Raw genomic sequence first — 18,925 nt, forward strand, 5'->3', positions numbered from 1 at the left:
TCAGTTTCTGAGTTTGCCTGACTCCTTGAGCCGTTATTGAACGAGGTGGAATATACACACCATGCTAAACAACAACAGCAACAAAAATGTGGTAGCTTCTTTGCAGCTGGGAGAATCATCTGTATCGCACAAATCCAACCCACGTTCGATAGCTCACCTTGCAGGACTCTCCACATCTATTTAACAAAGACATCATTCACCTTCCCTTAAACAGATGAAAAAGTATGTGCAGCTGAGTATCAACGTCACCTTTCAAAATCATAATTCAGAATGTATTACTTCTTTTAAGGATTGCAAAATTGGACTGGACTTCAGCAATGATGGGACCAGATCACTTCCATGCCCAGTCCTCGCATCACTCCTGAATCAAGACCTCAGTAATCCCACATTGTTCTGAAACTGAGCCCATTTTTGTCAGTTTAGATGCAACACCTCCAGAGCCAGTGAACTGCATCTGCAATTCAAACTGCTGGAGCTCCGCAATGTTGGGGTGAGGGGAGGGTGTTTGCCTAGTGGTGAGAACCCATTTCATCCTGCCCCCTAGACTCTGCCCTCTCCCCACAGAGTTTAAGCCATCTTAACTTCCCAATCACATTTTTCCAGGCACTTTGAAGTACAGGGATATTACTTTTTCACTTAATGACCACTCATCATGAATTAAGAAAGTTGAGGGATAGGATGTCAGAATCCTCGCAATCAATCAGTTGGATTGCTAGTCTGTTTGCTTCGTTTCTGCCATTACAGTGATGGGGAGGAAGGGGGGGAAGGTTGGAAGGTTAGCCGTTAGGTGCAGATGGACTATTATCTGGCTCTCAGGAATGCCCAAGGTCGTACCAATGTGAGAACTGGAGAGAATCTTTGACATGTGCACGAGAGACTCAAAGACAGAAGGGGTGGGGGATGAAACAAGAATGAGGTACAACTAAGTTTTGGCACATGTGGGACTCAGTTCCAGCTATGCTCTAGAGCTGAGCACTACTTTCCAATAAATGAACTTTCCTTTGAACCTGCCTTGGTTTTAATGACAGTTGCTTTCATTGGGAACTGAGTACTGCAGTTGTTACACAGAAGAACACTGGTTCAGTATTTTTGTGCACGCCTTTGATCAGTAGGAAGGAGAACTTACAAAACTTTTGTACCATTTTGTGTTCTGAGGTTGGCAATAATGAAGGTGACCACAGGTCAGCTTGGAACTACTTGAGATTTGAGGAGTAAAGCTCATAGTGGTTTTGAGATGCTTCTTTATTATCACCCCATGGACTTGATGAACTGCTAAATCTCTCAGACTGCTGCAGTTACACATGGAAGAGCTGAATATCCTGGTTCTCAGACAGAGCACTAGAAAGTCGGGGGAGGAAGAGTGCATTTTGTGAACAGTACAAAGCTTTTTTTTTTTTTTTTTTTACTGGAAAGCTAGTAATTAAATGAACCACATCTTTAGAATGATGAAGCTTCTTGCTGACATTTCAACAAGACATCTCTGTGTGTCTTGCTCCAATGAGCGGTTTACTCTAAGGAAGGCTATCAATATTTGTACAATGCTGCTAGAGAAAGGCTGGAAAGGGAAAAACCAAAAACAAGACCTACTTGAGGAGACACAGGAAAGATTTCCTGCCATCTTGGTTTGTTTTTAAAGTGTTAACTTGCTGGAGGCTATTTTTTTCTTTTTTTCCAGCAAGGAAGACACTGTATTGTCAAGCTGGCTGCAAACATAAATATATATGAATAAAATATGCAATGTTTAATATTAGTAAAAGCATTTTCCTGACCAAGTCAGGAGTTGGAAACCTGTGGATCTTCTGGTATTTTTGGACTATAGTTCTAGACATCTCTCAATGCTTGTCCTGGGAGCTGGGAATTCAGAGAACATTAGGGAGACCCCTGAACCTCCCCACCCATGAAGTAGGGCCTGGCTTTAGTTTACACAAACTGAAGGTAAGGAAGCAAGCCTGTTTGTGGACTCCATCATTTCAGACTCCAGCTGGGAGAAGCCTGTGGGTGATTACTTCATGCATAAAACGATGCATAGATAAGGAAGAAGACATTCAACTCAACACGTCAAGATGAAGCCTTAAAAAAAAAATCAGGGAGTTAGAGCAGTGTTAATCCTCCTCTCATGCCAACATTTGAAGTAAACATGAAGGGTGGGAAATCTGGGACAGAATGCAAAGAAATATTCCCCATGGAGTACACTGTGAAATAATGGCATTCTCTCAAGAAATCGTGTTTCTTCCCTGCCCCACTCAAAACTCAATGCAGCCAGTAGTTTTGCTCTGAGAACGGTCTGATGCATACGCGGTTTATGTGAAAAAGCCATCAGTTGCTACAGTGCAATTTAATTTAAAGGCATGTGGGCACATGAAAGAAATTTAGTTTAGTATTAGTTACCAATCCAGCTTCAGGTAGGTGAAGCACACTAGGAAAATACACACGCCTACATACACCCAGCCCTCCAAATGAATTACCACTCCCAGAAACTCCAGGCAGTATTTGCTAAAGATGTAGGATGCTGGGAACTGTAATCCTGATGCATAGCACAGGTTCCCCATCTCTATTTAAGAAGAGAACCCTGACCCAATCAGATGACAGCACAACAGAATTCTGGGTAAACTTTCCCCATTTGAACACCACGTCATGACCAACAGTCAAAGCAGTGAAGATGGCTCTGAACTAGCTTTAGATTCCAGATGGAAGAACAGCATGATCGCACAAGAGAAGCACCTTTCATGTTCAGTGCTTAATTCATGCTTGTTTTGAAAGTGATGGCTAATTCCTAGGCTATAAGTCCTCTGTTTAACACTCTGGACAGCCTAGGTTTAGCTTTATACATGTGTTGTGTTTTCCTTTTTGTGTTTGGTATCATAATCCTTCAGGTGGAAATTGACACAACTCACTTTGGAGAGAGTTCTACTACTCCAGGCAGTATTCGTTTGCTGCGGAAAGATACCAAATGCAGATGCATAAGTGGTCCCAAACTCCCTTTGGATATACACGCAAACAGGGGAACTTTCCAAATATGCAGATCAGCCAATCACTAACACAGTTATGCATACGAGCAAGTTTTTGCAGCTATTATCACTGCAGGAATTGTTATTAAATGTAACCGTGATCCATTGGTTCTGGTTACATTTCAGGATGTGAACGCATTCCTAGGTGGTTCATGCAGAAGAAAAAACTACTACATAAATCAACTGGAGCGTTATCATGCATGCAAGCACACCCACACACAGAGTAGCTATCTACACAGCTCCACAGCATTAAGATTGGACACACACCACCTCAGATTTCACCCAGCATTATAATCAGACAGTAAATCCACAATTAGGCCTGGAGTGAGGACATCCAATCAGTTTAAAAAGGCTCCCCCCCCGTCTTCCCCCCAGGTCTAGGCTGATTCAGCAGTTTACTCACAGGTCATTCATTCAACTACAAAAAAAAAAAAAAATTGAGAGGAATGCTTTCTCAGAAGGAGATGGCTTTTGTGGACAGATTTGTAGGCTTTTGTGTCTACAGGGCACAAGTTGCCAACTTCTTTAGTTCAAAATTCAAAAGCTTAAGGCTGGAGGTTCTTTAGGCTCAAAACTCCAAGGCTCAAAACTTAAAAAGCTTATTTAGGGTCAAGGTTTTCTTTGGCATGTGCAATTCAGGAAAAAATGTAAATAATGTTGCCACACTGATGCCGGAAAACACAAATCCTCATGTTTAATCAATCTCTCTCTTCAGAATAACAGAATAATTTCTTTACAAGCTTTCTAAAACCGGAATCTTCATTTGCAGTCTATATCAAGGTCCTTGGGCCAATATTGATCATCCATGTAGCAACTGTTATCAGTATTACCATCCAGAGTGCTGTCTGAAGGGCCCATGGGAAGGCTTGGAGTCAACAGTTTCTCCCACTGAAACTCCACCAATCTGTAAAGCTCCATAGAAGCCTGAGCATCCTCAACAGATGAATGCCCACGTTTGCCAACCTGAAAGACAAAAATCCCACAGAATACTATATGTAAGATTCTAGTTCTCAAGTGGTTGACTTCTCCCCCAATGGCAGTACTTGTTGCAATACAACCTTAAGCAAGCTTATTTAAAAATACACCGTGCCAATTTCCACAGAACAAAATTCTACTATTCTTGTAACAGGAAAAGAGCAACCTATCACATACTGAGCTGAGCCATCGGTCCAGACACTATTGTGGGTAATGACTTAAAGATGCATCTCAGGGCTTCAGACAGAATTCTTAGACCCAATGGAGGAGGGAGGAATTGAACCTAAAGCCTTCTGTATGCAAAGCTAGTGTTCTACCTTTGACCTATGGCCAGATTCCCCATCAGTAAAATTGCATATTCAAAGGCAACTTTTATGCAACTATTAACAGAGGTGCAAGAAAGCCATGATCCACCTCTGAAATGCACTTCATAACATGAAAGTCATGCATTTGGTTTCATCAAGCAGTAGAGACAATGGAAAGACAGTGTCACCCCAGATGTATAGTCTTGGATTGGTACGTCTTTGCTCTCTGCTTATGAATGATTTCTCTACAGGCCAAAAACTGATCAATGTTATTTTGTGTGCCCAAGGTTTAACGTTGCATTTATAAACTGGCCTATTTTCTATGTGTTTTAGAACTGTGTCAAAAAAGAAATTGTCTCTTTTTTTCTTCCTTTTTCATGTCTTTTTTGGTTTAATTCTGCATATTAAAGCAATAACAAAATCAAGACAATCAAAGCATGAAGGCAACTTCATTGGCCTCATTAAGGCATTCGGTACTGCTCCAAGGCATGATCCATCAGTTTCAGTCGCCAAGTCCCCTTTTGTCGAGGTGCAGCGCGCACTTGGAATCTTCTTCTGGCTACTCTGATTGCGGGATCAGGTTTTGGCGCAAAGCAATGAAGCCACCTTGCTTTTAGAAGTGTTGTGTGTGCGTGAGCTGCTTTGTAAAGTGACTTCTAAGAGATGCTATGCCTAAAACCTCATCAAAACAGAGTCCAGCCTTTCTAATTCTGGCTGCTCTGGGGAAAAAAAAAATAGAGAACCACCATGCTTCTATGAGCACTCCCTAAGCATTCAGAAGCATCCATGTTTACTTTGTTGGGAGAGACACGGGACTCCCCTCAAGGACCAGCCATCTTCCCCAAATAGCTAGTTAGCAGAACTTTTGAACAGGGGTATCCAAAAGAGATTCTGCAAAATGGGAAATTAATAGACAGAAGCAAAAAAGAGAGTAAAGAAGAGTCTTGGTAACTCACACCCCCAAATATCTAATACAGCTGGTGGGTGATAAAGAGATGATTTTATATGTACATTTGCTGAACCCCCAAGGGGTGATTGGGCAACCCAGGCACATAAGTATCAAACCATTAGGGACAAAGAGGCACTTGAGGATACGGTCTTCAAGGATCTCAAGGAATGTCCCTTGAACTACAAAAACCACCTCACATCAAAATAACCCAAGACAGGGTGCACTTAACTTTCAGAGGTAAGGCAACCCGATGATCTCAGGCTCTTCCGATATAATTTTGAATCCTCCTAAGGAAATGAAAGATGCCAAGTTACCTGAATTTTTTTGTCTAGCAGCTGACTAGCTAGGTTCTTGAGAGACATGCTGGGTTTCAGAGTTAATGCAATCTTCTTCTTCAGCAGAGGACACTGGCTTGTATCACGCATCCAGGCTCGGGGGTGAAAATATTTTAAGACTCGGAAATCGTTGTGGAGAGCATGGCCCACAACTATTTTATCTTTCAAAATCTGTACGATCTACAAGGATGAAAAGGGCTGTTAGTCTACCACAGCAAGAAGAATGTTCAGAAAAGAGGCTTGCTTAAAATAGTTGTAGGTCATTAAAACAAACAAACAAACCAAGCTAAAGCTCTCTCTATATATAAATATATATATAAAAACCCTTAAATTGAATTTTTCCAATTAACCTAGACATTTTTATTTTCAAAAACGAGTGGAAGATTATAATCTGTAGGAACATTCGGGAACATTTTTAAACCAAGTATCATTTCCTACAGTTCAGCTGCTGAGTGCCAACAAAAATGGAACCAAAATAGAACAAGTGAGAACGAGAAGAAATCAACAGTGTAACAGAGACCCTCAAGGTATGCAGGAGGATATAGTCTTTAAGAAGCAGTAAAAAGGTTAAAAACAAACAACCAACAAACTAAACAAAACTGGCCAATGAAGACTGAAAACACACCAGTCTCTGAATTCTAACTGCTTCCTTGGAGACGTATTAACTAGGCAGAAGGAAAATGAAGTGATGGATGGATGGAAATGAAGAACAGTGGAATTAAACAACCAAAAACAATGGAACCCCCTTCACTCATGTTCAGGTAAAGCTTATAAGCCATCAATCAAGGATGTTCTAATTTAGATACCTGTACTAAGCCCGGGCAGGACACAGGGCCCAAATACTCTTTCCAACTCCACAGTGCGATGATTGTGGATAATAGTATTGCTACTTGCCTAGAATTCTGCATTTTATTGCAGATTCCAGTTGATTTCTGCTCCTAAGTTAATCTTTTTTGCTTACCTCACTCTGCGCAACCCTGAAAGGAGTTGCTTTTCTCATGTGCTTCTGGGTGATGCCACTCCATCGAGTCCTATAATCTACAACTGGAGATTCTGGAAGAATGTATTTGTCATAGATCACGTCACCGTCATAGCTCACCACCGTACAGCGTGCCAACTCGCTCATCTTTCCAGAAGGACCTGTGCCTACCATTTCACAATCAATGGCCACACGCTTCACAGACTTCTGGGGCATCAGGCACAGGAAGGAACTGGGACTTTTTGTTGAGATGCTGGGGCAGGCTAGCAGGTTCTGAAGACCTTGGGAAGATGATGGTTGTCTGGCTAGCTCCATGGATGCAGCTTCGCCAAATGTGGAAGGATACTTCTGAGTTGTCATCACACCCTCCTGGAGAAACTGATTACTTCTGCTACTTTCCTGGGACAAGGAGTCCTGCATTCCATCCATTTCAGAGACATCCATGGTCATAACAAGGCCTTTCTCCTTTGTTCTGGCTCCCAGGGTTCTATTCTGCTCCAGTGCTCTGCGCATCATATAGCGTTGGTGCCTCCGGCTTTTCTTTTTGTTCTGGGTGCCGGCTTTGTCATCCCAACAAAGTTCATTGAGAGTATGACTCAGATCTCTTCTGGTGCGGGGGCATTTGAGAATCTGGACATTCATCATCCCCAGGCTACCTACCTGGTGGATTGCTGTTGGGCTTATCCCTCCTGACACAAATTCAGTGCTAGAGGACATCCTAACAAAAGGAGATGTGATCCAGTTAGTAATGTGAATTGGGAAAAGCCCCTGGTCCAAAAATAAGAAAGTAGACGGATAGAAAAAAGGTGTTTTATCTGCCAATGGAAAGACACTATTCAACTTTTCTATTGGGTATGCTGCACAGTGCTATGAGGAGGGTCTGTCAAAATGGGTAGAAACCAGGGGAAAAAACTGTGATGGCAAAGCATCCCTAAAACTCCCTTCTTGAAGAAGCTAGTCTTACCAGATCACTGCCAGGATTCAGAAGATTACCTCTTTTTAGAATGTCATGTTGTCATTTTTACCCTGATAGCTGACCTTGGCAATTCTCAAAAAGCTAAGTAGGTTTGTACTTGGATAAGAGATAAGCAGAAAAGCCCAGAGCTACAGGGTTAGATTGGAAGTTGAAATAATATCCTCAAAGATAATGACTTTCACATTGCTGCCAGTAAAACTGGAAGTCAGGAATTGAGCTTGACTTATAGGAAGCTTGATTGTGGAGTCCTTGGTGCTCTCTGAGCTTGGCTGTCTGCTTTTATTACCACCTAGGTAACTTCATTGGTACAAATAAGTGTGGGGTTTGCTCCTTGTTTGTATACCGTACCTTGCCCTGCCAGTTTTGGTGGGGTGGTGGTGGTGGTTTTCTCCTTGGTAGTTCCTTGATTAGAATATATTGCTTTCTGCTTGATTATTTGTTTGGTGTTAATCCCTGCTTATCTGGGTGTTGGCTGCCAGAGATAATGTATTCTGGTCTTTTTGTAAACCCCAGAGTTATTTGCACCAGTTCGGGAATAAAATGTCTGCAAGCAAACAACCAAGCTCAGAGAACACCAAGGACTCCACAGTTCAACCCCGAGCTACATAGATTCTCTTCTATTGGAGGCTTCATTTTGGGGTGGGGATAGGGGATTTCTGGTTTGGTTACTTGAGCCCAATTCTTTAGATGTCATTTTTTATTGTTCTGTCTGCCATTTATAGAACTCAGGCCTTGCTCCCAGACTTAGCTAATAGCCTCTGCTGCCCACTGACCTTCAGACATGTTTAATTACAACTTACATCAACCCCAATAAAAACCACCAGCTATTGTGATTTAAGATAATAGGAGTTGCAGTCCAATGTATTTCGACAACCCTAAAAAGGCCAATTTAAAACAGATGACACAGAAAGAAAAACAAATTCAGAAAAATCAATGATTAATGATGCTTGCTTATCTTAATATTCATTCCATTTGTTTAAAAAGAGCTTTATTTTTGCAGATTTATTTAAAATGTTTCTAGATCATCCTTCATTAGAAGTGTTTACAAAGTGACTTCTATACCAAAAATAAAATGATACTTTATAAAAGAAACTCAAATGTCAAAATTAGAAAACCATGACTGTTCACACAACTTATTTAACCAGTTCAGTTAATGACCTAGTTGTTAGATTCACAATATCATAAGCTGCTAATGCTAGTTTGGATTTTGTGTATGTGTGTATAGTTTATATAGTGCAAACCTAGTCTGTTTAATTAGCTTATAGTTCACTATAGTATGAGACTCAAGAAAATGGGTTTATTCAAGTAGTCAACAGTTTTAAATAAGTAAACCCAGTTAAAAAAAGTAAACTAGCCAGCTGATCCTAAAATCTCTATAGTGACAAGAGTAATAATAGTAATAATAATTTTCCAGCTTCCAAAGAGAGACCAGAAAAGAACATAAATGCACTTCCCAAGAGAAACACTCTATAATTCTGAGAACTCCATAGAAAAAGCCCAATTTGTTGGAGATGACGACTGCCACCTCCTAAGAGAAATGCCTCTAATGCAAGATAAACACTGTGTGTAAAGTCTTAGAAAGGAAAAAGAAGCAACTGCTAACACTCAAGACCTACATCTTGTATGGCTTTGAAACGAGTTTTAGTTCCATAAAAAGCTTGTTGAGACCTATCAGCAGGAATTCAACTACAAAGTGCAAAGTAAGTCACAAACCAACATGACTCACTAAGGCCCAAAAACTTACACAGCAATTTATAGCCACCTTCCATTTCAAGGGGCATTTAGTACTGGCAAAATAACCTATTAAACATTCCCTTCCCATACTGTTATCTCTTCGTGTTAGCTTAAGGGACATAAGAAATAGCTTGTAGATATTTGTCCCCTCAGTTTACATCCAAAGCCGCCATAACCATAGAGTACCAGGTACAGTGGCTCAGCTTTCATATGATTTAAGCCAAACATTAATTATGGTTTGCTGAGCTATGGATTCACACAACATGGTAAAGATGCCCTCAAGCCCAGCTTGATACCAGGTGTCCATGTTTTCCCAGCAACAGCAAAGAACTGCCTAGCCATTGCTAACTTCCGCAGCTTGTTTTGGACTTTTAATCTAGTCCAGTGCATCTCAAGCTTGGCAACTTTAAGATGGGTGGACTTCAACTCCAGGCTGGGGAATTCTGGGAACTGAAGCCCACCCCTCTTAAAGCTGCCAAGGTTGAGAAACTGGTCCAGTCTACAGCCCTTTGCATCCCAGTACTAACCAGATCTCCCCTTTCAACACTTCTTTTGTTTGCCATCTCCTAAGCCCAAGAGACTAGGCCACAACCCATGATTTGCAGACCACGATGGGTGGATTTTACAGAAACTAAGCCCAAGTCACCCAAGCCACCTTATGGCTTGGTTTAGGAAGCAGAACGAGCGGGCTTTCCGGAAGCTGCTAAAGGGGAGCTAATAAAGTTTCAGCCTCTCCTGGCAGGGTCCTTCCTCCTCCCTTATTCGAGCGCTGCCCTTTGCCCACCCACAGCCCCACGTTCCCCCAGATCCAACGATTTCTGGCTCCCGAAGCCCCCCGCCCGCAACTCAGCCCCTCACTCGGTCTTACCCAGCCAGCCGGCTTCGCACGTGTCACTCCCGGAAGCGAAAAAAAAAAGGCTCTCGCAGCTACCACGTATCCGGACCAGTCCGGCGTGCCGGCCACGCCTCCTGCCGCTTAATTGGCTGATTTAGCGAAGAGAGGCGGAGCGTATTTGCATACTAAGTCGGGCCCGTGGAATTTTTACTCCGGGCTGCGCATGCTTAGACGGGGCTCGCTCGGTCATTGACTCGGTGGGCGAAGCGCGGTTGGGCTTGCGATCGCAGGAGCAATGGCGCCTTTTTACTCGGACGTAAACCCCGCTCAGCTGTTCTACCCGCAGGTAGATCTGGACTGCAAAAAGAAAAGCAAAAAAAAAAAGAAAAAAGCATCACCTTGGTACCATCTTGCAGGGATCGGGCGTTTGCAGCCCGGATCTGGTAGCAAAAGCCTTTACCTGCTCAGGTCTACTCAGAGGTAATCCCCATTACGTGCAGCAGCGGAACTGTGCGTAGTTCATCAATTTAAATTCTTCCTCAGTGTTAATTCATTAGTTAGGATCACGTTGGCTGTACTGGCTGAACAGAGTTACTCTGCTGAATCAATTATTTTGATATATGGAATCATTAACTACTTAAACTGGGACTTGCTATGGAAACTGCAAGAGTACAATCCGGGGGGGAAATAGCAGCCGTTTATTGGGGAGTATTTATGTATCTGTACCATCATTTACATGTACATACACATACATACAAAACTCACCCTTTAGGTAGGATTACCAGTCTCCTGGAAAAGGAGGACATTCCTCTAGCAGGCATAGCCTTAAAATCACATATTGTCCAGCTTTTTGCATGCCTTGGAGTTTATTTTAGGGATTGTTTTCACAACAGTAGTCACGGTCTTGCTTCTTTTTTCCCCTTCAGCCGTCCACAGACTACATTTACATTATTTATTTCCTGATTCCAGCAATCAGCTTCAATCCAGCCCCTTCAAGCCCGTAGTCTGTAGATCCCATGACTCGTACATTTCCACGGCGACATTTGAAAAGCACATCGTTGTCGATTCTGTATCGTCGCTAGCATATGTTCTTGAAAATAGAGATGCGTTGGAAAAATATTGCGATTGAAAAAAAAGAGTCTTTCTGATGCTAGAAAAAGTAATTTCATATACATGTAGGCCTCAGCACAGTTCTGTGCAGTTTTTCACTGTCATTTTTGTCATAGATGCCAAGAAAGTTAAAGTTAGTGTGTCCTCCTTTTCCCCCCATTTGTTTTCCTTTCCAATTGTCTGTGTCCTCCTTTACCTGTTCAGATATCTACCTACCTTTACAGTTCTTTTGTGTTTTGCTCAGACAACTGCCTACGCGGACACAGCATATAACAGGTTGTCTCTTGCTAGACTGACTTTCATTAGCGGCTTTTCCCAAGTCAGGTGGAGTGGAAATTGGCTGCGATTGTACGTATGAGGTCTTCCCCACTGTCCTCCTGGCTTCTCATTTCTCTCCTGATGCTGGTTTGGTATGTTTCGGTCTGTGCATGGCTCACATTAAGACTAGCCTACCTGCCAGAGTTTGAACAGCGGGCAGCTGAGACAGGGTTTGTGGGTCTGCTGAAAAGTGGAAAACAAAAACACAGACAAAGAAACAAATAAAAGGAACAGAAAGAGCTTTCGGTCTGCCTTTCAACAGGAAGAACTCTGACAAACCTATCTGATGACCAGCAGAGGAGTTGTCTGCCTCAATGTTGAGAGGATCGACTTCCAATTTAGACCATAGGAGTCTGTCTGCTTCCCCCCCCGCAAATTTGTCCCCGTCAAGCTAAGCAGCAGTGTTCTTCAAATCCTGACTCAGAAAAGGAAAATCTTACTTTGTAGAGCTTCTCTTCTTTCTCAGGGGAAGCAATAAGAAAGGGGACTTTAGAATTCCAATGGCTAGTAAGAAGGGTTCTTCCCCATTTTCTTTCTAGGAACATGGGAAACTATCATATATAGTCTGTGTTCATGCAACATACTAACCTAGCATGATAATATCAATTTTTAACTTGCACAATGTTTCTTTAGTGATAATCTTGGTTTGTGCTGGAGGGGTTTGCAAACCTACCCTCTTTGGTTAGTTTATGATTCGATGCACTGCGAAAATGGGAAAAAAATGGTTTAAAAGATCTGTTGTGTGAATGCAGGCAAAGATTCAGACCAGGGGTTCGTTTAGAGTTTTCATTTACATTGACTGATAGCAGCACTCAGGGAGTTAAAAAGACAGCCTGCGTGTGGGATCGTGTGTTCAAAGTATGCTATCATAAAGCTGCAACTCTTTTGTAAATTTCATATTCAACAACATTGTTATTTCTGTATTTACTATGATTATGCAAGAAAGACAGCGCCTGGAATTTGTCTTTCTTCATGCCCGCCTTTCCCTATTCTTTCTCCTGGTCACGTCTCATTAATCTTGGAAGAGTCCCAGCATGGCAGCATTTTTAACTTGCATCTTTCCCTCTTGTCCTTCAACCCCCTGGAAGTCCGGGGTTGAAGAGAGAGATGGTAATTTGCACTCTCCTCTTGTGCAAATAAGATTTCTAACAAGGACAGACTCCTGCTGATTTCATTGGTGATGGGCTGACAGGAAGACTGACGGTTGCAAAAGGCTGTGAGGAGAACAATACCACCTGACCAACCTCTTCTCTCTGCTCAGATAATGTATGGCGGGAGAGAAGTTCACTGATACATTCATCAAACAAAGAAGCAGCGCTTTTAATAAAGTTTGCGATACCTTCATGCATCAGGTTCAACTGGGATATGGGAAGTGATAGAGTATCATTCCAACATACCTATCCCAGACAAATTTTGGGGGTTAGTTTTAGTCTAAACAGCCCCAAGCCTGTTCTAAGCTAACATCATGACTGGTCAACCATGGCACTTGGAAGGTTTACTGAAGGGAGGGGTTAACCTTAATATTCTCCGTCTGAGACAAAATTCTAAAAAGGCCTTTTAAAAATGGGCTCTTCCTAGGCACTCTGTCTCTCTTGCCTTTTTAATTGTCACCTCTGGAGATGAAAAGAAAAAGGGGTAGAAGGGAGTGGGATATGTAGTTATTTGTGGATTTATTTATTTATTTCTCTGGTCGGAAAGTGGTGTGAACCTCTCAGCCTCCTTTGCGGCAGGTGGAAGGACTTAAAAAGTGACAGTGATCCCAGATTGTGTGCTGCTGGTGCCTAGCGATGTGTAACTTGATCAAGGAAGGGGACGACTTGGTCAACCATGTCCAGTGAACACAGCTAGCCTTAACTTGTGCCATGCCTTAACTAGACTTCATATGGCATTCTTAGCCTGTTTTTTGAGTTAATCGATTTTCCGGGTGTCCAATATATTGAACCATTAAGGTATCTAATTAGGACACCAAAACAGTTAATACTAATGAAGCTTAGCAAGTTGAATGAATTCGTCTGCTAAATCTTACCTGATCTGGTTATGTGTGCTGTGTAAACACAGCCAGCAAGTATGTGTATATTTCCAATCCTATTCTTATTTCGAAAACCGCTTTAGCCATATCTCCTGATATATGCATAAGCCAGCTTTTAAATTCACTGCTGTTCTCATCTTGAGGTGTTTCTAGTCTTACCAGAAAAGCATTTGCACAACCTTGTCTGGTGTTCCAGTTGCACACTTTCTTAGAGAAGGCAATTTTGGCTACAGTGAGTGAGGTGCTTCAGTGATCCATCATTTATCATATACACTACTGCAATGCACAGCTTGTATGGTTGCCCTTGAAGACTGTTTGGAAACTGCAGCTAGGCACTTTTTAAGCACTGAAGCAGATTGTTTCATAAGATGTGTCTTACAGAATTTATCACACCAGTCTTACATTCACTGTCCTGGCTTCCCATTTCTTTTCAGATCCAGTTCAAAACAGCGGTATAAGCATTTCTTGTTGCCAACGCAGTCTTGGGACCATGTGGTATTGAAGCTAGTTGGAAGGTATTCTGATTTCTTCTGTTAGTAGTAGGGAAAAGGCATTTCAAACCTGCCCTCCTATTGCTTTCCTTTCAAACAGCCACAAAAGCAACAATGGAGGTGATTGGAAACAGGATTGGATAGTATTCTCCAGCACCCTTAAATACTCTATCCATCTTCTCTGTGGGTTGACAACGAAGATGAAGGGAACCACCAGAGTTGATCCTTTTTGTGTCATCACTGAGGCAATGGCCAGACTCCAGAAGGCAGACTGTGACTTGTTGTCATGAGATGAGCTACAGAAACAACAAAATCACTAGTCTTCCATAAGGAGTCCGGCAGAGAAGTGCAAAGTGTCTGCATGCATGTGTCCATTCCTTATGACCTCGATATTCCCAAAGTTAGGCAGAGTGTATAAATCACAGGGGTTGAGGGGAAGGGCGAGAGGAAAATGGCTAAAGAGTTCTTTAACCATCTTGTGAAAGATTGTGTTTTAACTGGGCACAACCAGAAGACAGTGAATATTGCCTTCTTTAATTTTTAGAGTGAATTGGGTTTTCATTCCAACAGGCTCAGAAATGCAGACAGATGAGTAATGAGTGATAGAAGAGAAGGAGAATCTATCAGTCCTGGGACATTCAAAAATATTAATTTTTATGACATTTTCAGGGAACTCAGGACTAGTTGATCTTTGTAGTTCCTTCCAACTCTACAATTCTATATTGCTCAACCCATTTTGCCTTGCTTTAATCAGTTCCCAAGAATACCATCATAAAATCCTTCTTTATATCTTAAGACAAGCATATTATCTTTCCAGATATACTATAACACAGAATAATACAGCATGCTCTGTGACTCGAGCCACTATTATTTAAATCTAAGCTTTGCATTGAATGAATGAATGATGAATCACTTAATAAACTATGCTTAACCCTATCAAAAGATGGGGTCTTCCCAGGCATTCCAGGAACAAGTATGGTTGTTTGTAAGCCACGGTTTATAGCTCAGAATCTTGAGTACACCCAGCCAACTATGATTTATTCAATTAGCCATGATTCAAGCTGATGGGTAAATCCAGTCTCTCAAAGACTCTTGCTCCATTTCCTCTGGAAATTTTTGACTTGTTTTCAGCAGTTTCTACATGTCCAAACATCAGGCACTTACAGCATTTCAAATATATTGATTGCTGTTCCAAATGTTGCTGCCCAAAGGGTTCTGTTATGAACTCTCCAAAATAGGAGAGGATTTTTCTGCTGCCTTTTCTTACAAGCTCAGCACTTCCAGTCTCTCTTTTCATCTAATTTTGAATGTTTTTTTCCCATCCTTCCATATGTTATTTTCCATTCTTTTCCATCTTTAGAAAACACATCTATCGGCTAGTCATTATGGCCTTTCAGTCACCAAAGGGCTTTTTATTCTCTGAAGAAACAAGAAAGGTAATAATTGTCCTAAGAGCATTATTCCACTCTCTTCCCCTTTTCAATCTTTTCATAGCTATAAAAATCTTTGTCCTAAATCTTTTTTTTTTTAAAAAATCAAACATTTTCATGGGCCCTTGGCGCTAAGCTAATTAATGCTTTCTTAATGAATAAATGGTTTAAACATTGCACAATAACTTCCCAGGAGGTCATCAAAGGTCGTTCTGATTCATAGCAAAACTCTATTTATTATGCATGGCAAAGTCACAAGGTAGGGGAGGGGGTAATTATCCATGTGTTGTTCTTTTGGGGAAATTGAAGAATAGGATTGTTCTGCCAAGCTGTTGTTGGGAGAAGAAGCACTTGGACCATGTGGCAAAGCACGATCCATTAAAATGAGAAAAACGGAAGCAATGGAGGCATAATCAGTGTGTAGAAATGGATCACAACAGTCAAAACAAGCACAAACAAGGGGATTTAGCGAGAATGGCATTTGTTTGGGGTTTGCTTACTGTTAATCCAGTCTTTCTCATTGAAAAATGTGCTTTACTGGTTAGTGTGATGTGTCTTACAAGCCACTTGTAAGACAGAGACTGGATTCACATGTATTAAGCCATAGTTTGCTTAACCCTGATTTGCTGAATGTCACAGTTGGGCCATACATTTCATGGGATCATAAGCCTTGATTTGCAAAGCATAATGTTTAGGTTCACACAAGTTAGGTTTATGCTACCTTGGTAAGCCAAAACCAATCACATCAACACACCATTTAGTGTATACTCAGGCATGGTTGCTTATCTATCATGATTTATAATTTAGCATTATGTGTGAAATAGTCTGTGAAGGCTAGTTCAATAAATCATGCTTTTAATTATTTATTTATTTATTTATTAAATTTATTAAATTTATCAAATTTATTAAATTTGTCTGCCGCCCATCTCCCCATCTCCCCATCTGCCGCCCATCTCATGTGTTGTGCGGCTCACAACACATTAAAACAATAAATAAATATACAATTAAAACCTATAACAATACACATTACATGTATTATGGCTTAGCCAATTAACCAAGTTTAAATAAACCAAGATTTAGAATAATATGTGAGCTGAGCTAAAAGGACCAACATTCTAGCTGTAATATTATGCCCCACTCATCCCCCAGATGTGGGACTTACATCTGAGAAGCATAGGATGGCAATGTAATTTTCCATTTGCAGCGTTGATTGTTGTGGCTTTAATTTTAGAATGCACTGAATAACACAATGCAACAGTGGCATTTTAAAATGATAGACAACTTTGTGGTTATACTGGTTATCATATTGCACTAAGTCTGTGTATAAAAGCTATAAAATTTTGGATTCAAATGCATACACTGATTCAGAGAATTTTAAAGATTAATATACAATTGAGACCAGAGGTTCTTCTGTTGGGACTGATGGACAAACAGTTCGAAAAAAGTTATGGAACTTTGTTTTTGTATACAATAACTGCAGTGAAATTATTGTATGCACTCAGATGGAAAGATTTGGCACTACTCATAATGGAGGAATGGTTGGTGAAGATGATGGAACTTGCTGAGATGGCTAAATTGACTTTCTTGATCAGAGAAAAGACAATATCTACGTTTATTGCTGACTGGAACCCCCTTATTGATTTTTTGCATGAAACAAGCAAACAAACAAAAAAAGAACTTATGATTTATGGTTTGATGATTAGACAGGATAGATTATAGAAAGAAGAGAGTTATGTTGTAACCGTAGAGTAAGAGGTAAACTTGTACTTCTAACTCTTGTAAAGAAGATCAGAAACTACTTCTGTATCTTTTTTCTTTCTTTTCTATTTTTCTTTTACTTTTTTTTTCATTTCTTGCACTTTTAGCTTTGATTTCTTTTTTTCTTACTTTATATTTGTATTGATTTTTATCTTTCTTTTTAAAAAACCTTTAATAAAAATCATCTATCTATCTATCTATCTATCTATCTATCTATCTATCTATCTATCTATCTATCTATCCATCCATCCATCCATCCATCCATCCATCCATCCATATCTATCTATCTATCTATCTATCTATCTATCTATCTATCTATCTATCTATCTATCTATCACCATAGTTCTGGCTTGTATCACGTAGTGTTGTGTGGACCGACCAGTTTGTAAGGTATGATTTAAGGCTGAGGATATCATATGAACACAACAGTTTGTGGCTTTTTCTACACATGATGATTTCATAAACCATGGCATGAGATATTAAACCAGCCTATAAGTTAGTGGCTATTATTTCAATAGTAATGGTAACTTCTGTAAGCTGTTTTGATACACCGCCACAAAATACTTTCCTCACGGCAGTGGCATTTGCTTTAACTGGAAGGCCAAATATGACTGTAATATGCTAAATGACATTTCTACATCAAATAACATTGATGACTGAAAAAAATTGTAGCAGCACGATATGACAAACGTCTTCACAAATGTCTGAATCCTGTCCAAGGTGTTTTGTTCAAGAGACAACTGGAAAACAATCTTCAGAAAGAACCTTTTTAAAAACCTACGCTGAATTCCAAATTGCTTCAACAAGATAGGGAGGGGGGAAGCATAATGTTATCTGTGTTGAGTGACCTGTTTTAACATGCTACTTGATTGAATAGACCAAACCTGTAGCCTCTTTTGTGTAGGGTGTTGGAGTGTGTGTGAGGTGTGTGTGTGTGTTTTTCTTCTTTCTTTCCTTTTTTTCCCTACTTCCGGAGTTTTCAAGGTTTTTTTCTGAGTCAAAAAGGAAAAAAAGGTCAGATGGAAGGCTTTTAAAGCAAAAGACTATTGTTTTGTTTTTAATACAAAGCATTAGCAAAACTCCTGAGGTAAAAATGGTTGCTAATGGCCAAACCTCTAATCAACTCTATTTAGGTAAAGCAACTTGGCAAGGAAGTCCGCAGTGACCCTGATGTATGTCAGAATTGCTCTTAATGGTAATGGCATGAAGCTTTAACCAGGGGAAAGATTTTGGCTAATACATTTAGGAACAATTCTGACATACAAAGAGTTACCAGTAAGGCAGGCATTGACGTTCTGCGAATTGCATGTGGCACCTTTAAATCCCCTTTCAACAGCTCCTCTTCCCAAAAGATTGTGTAGTGAAACGGCGGCAAACCACAACGCTTAAGAAAAATGTAAAGAACCAAAGAAAAATGGAAATTAGACTTGTTAAGCCTTTGATAGGCTTAACACAATTACACATAACTATGCACTTCAAAAAAAAAACAACTCCCTCTCCCTTAAAAGGGGCAAACTTTTAAAACTTTGTAATGCATGATTACATATGGCTGGCAGTAACCCAGCCCTTCTTAACTAGGTTAGCTTTTGTGAACTCTCTCTCTCTCTCTTTTTAAGAAAGACAACTTCGTGATATTTTACAACAATAAAGTAGCATCATGATCTTTTTTTTTCTATTTAATAATAATAGAGTA

At 40.5% G+C, this 18,925-nt stretch overlaps 1 protein-coding gene across 1 annotated transcript; it reads right to left on the bottom strand.

The window, feature by feature from the left end:
- Positions 1–3,684: 3,684 nt before the first annotated feature.
- AEN (apoptosis enhancing nuclease) lies at positions 3,685–10,218 on the bottom strand. The gene is made up of 4 exons (XM_007427151.4): positions 10,130–10,218; positions 6,534–7,269; positions 5,552–5,752; positions 3,685–3,971 (listed from the first exon to the last, which is right to left on the bottom strand). The coding sequence occupies exons 2-4, from the start codon at positions 7,266–7,268 to the stop codon at positions 3,768–3,770; spliced, it is 1,140 nt and encodes a 379-aa protein (XP_007427213.1). The 5' UTR covers position 7,269; positions 10,130–10,218; the 3' UTR covers positions 3,685–3,767.
- Between the last annotated feature and the right edge of the window lie 8,707 nt (positions 10,219–18,925).

This window comes from Python bivittatus, unplaced genomic scaffold, assembly GCF_059951505.1.
Source record: "Python bivittatus isolate LINGU-HERP-01145 unplaced genomic scaffold, Pbiv_v1 ctg000530_np1212, whole genome shotgun sequence".
NCBI classification, from domain to species: domain Eukaryota; kingdom Metazoa; phylum Chordata; class Lepidosauria; order Squamata; family Pythonidae; genus Python; species Python bivittatus.

Excerpts from the sequence above, each read along its gene's own strand:
- AEN (XM_007427151.4), bottom strand. The coding sequence starts at position 7,268 with ATGTCCTCTAGCACTGAATTTGTGTCAGGAGGGATAAGCCCAACAGCA. Across the intron at positions 5,753-6,533 it reads TCAGGGTTGCGCAGAGTGAG|ATCGTACAGATTTTGAAAGA; the intron begins GTAAGCAAAAAA and ends TCATCCTTGTAG. Across the intron at positions 3,972-5,551 it reads TGCTAGACAAAAAAATTCAG|GTTGGCAAACGTGGGCATTC; the intron begins GTAACTTGGCAT and ends TTTGTCTTTCAG.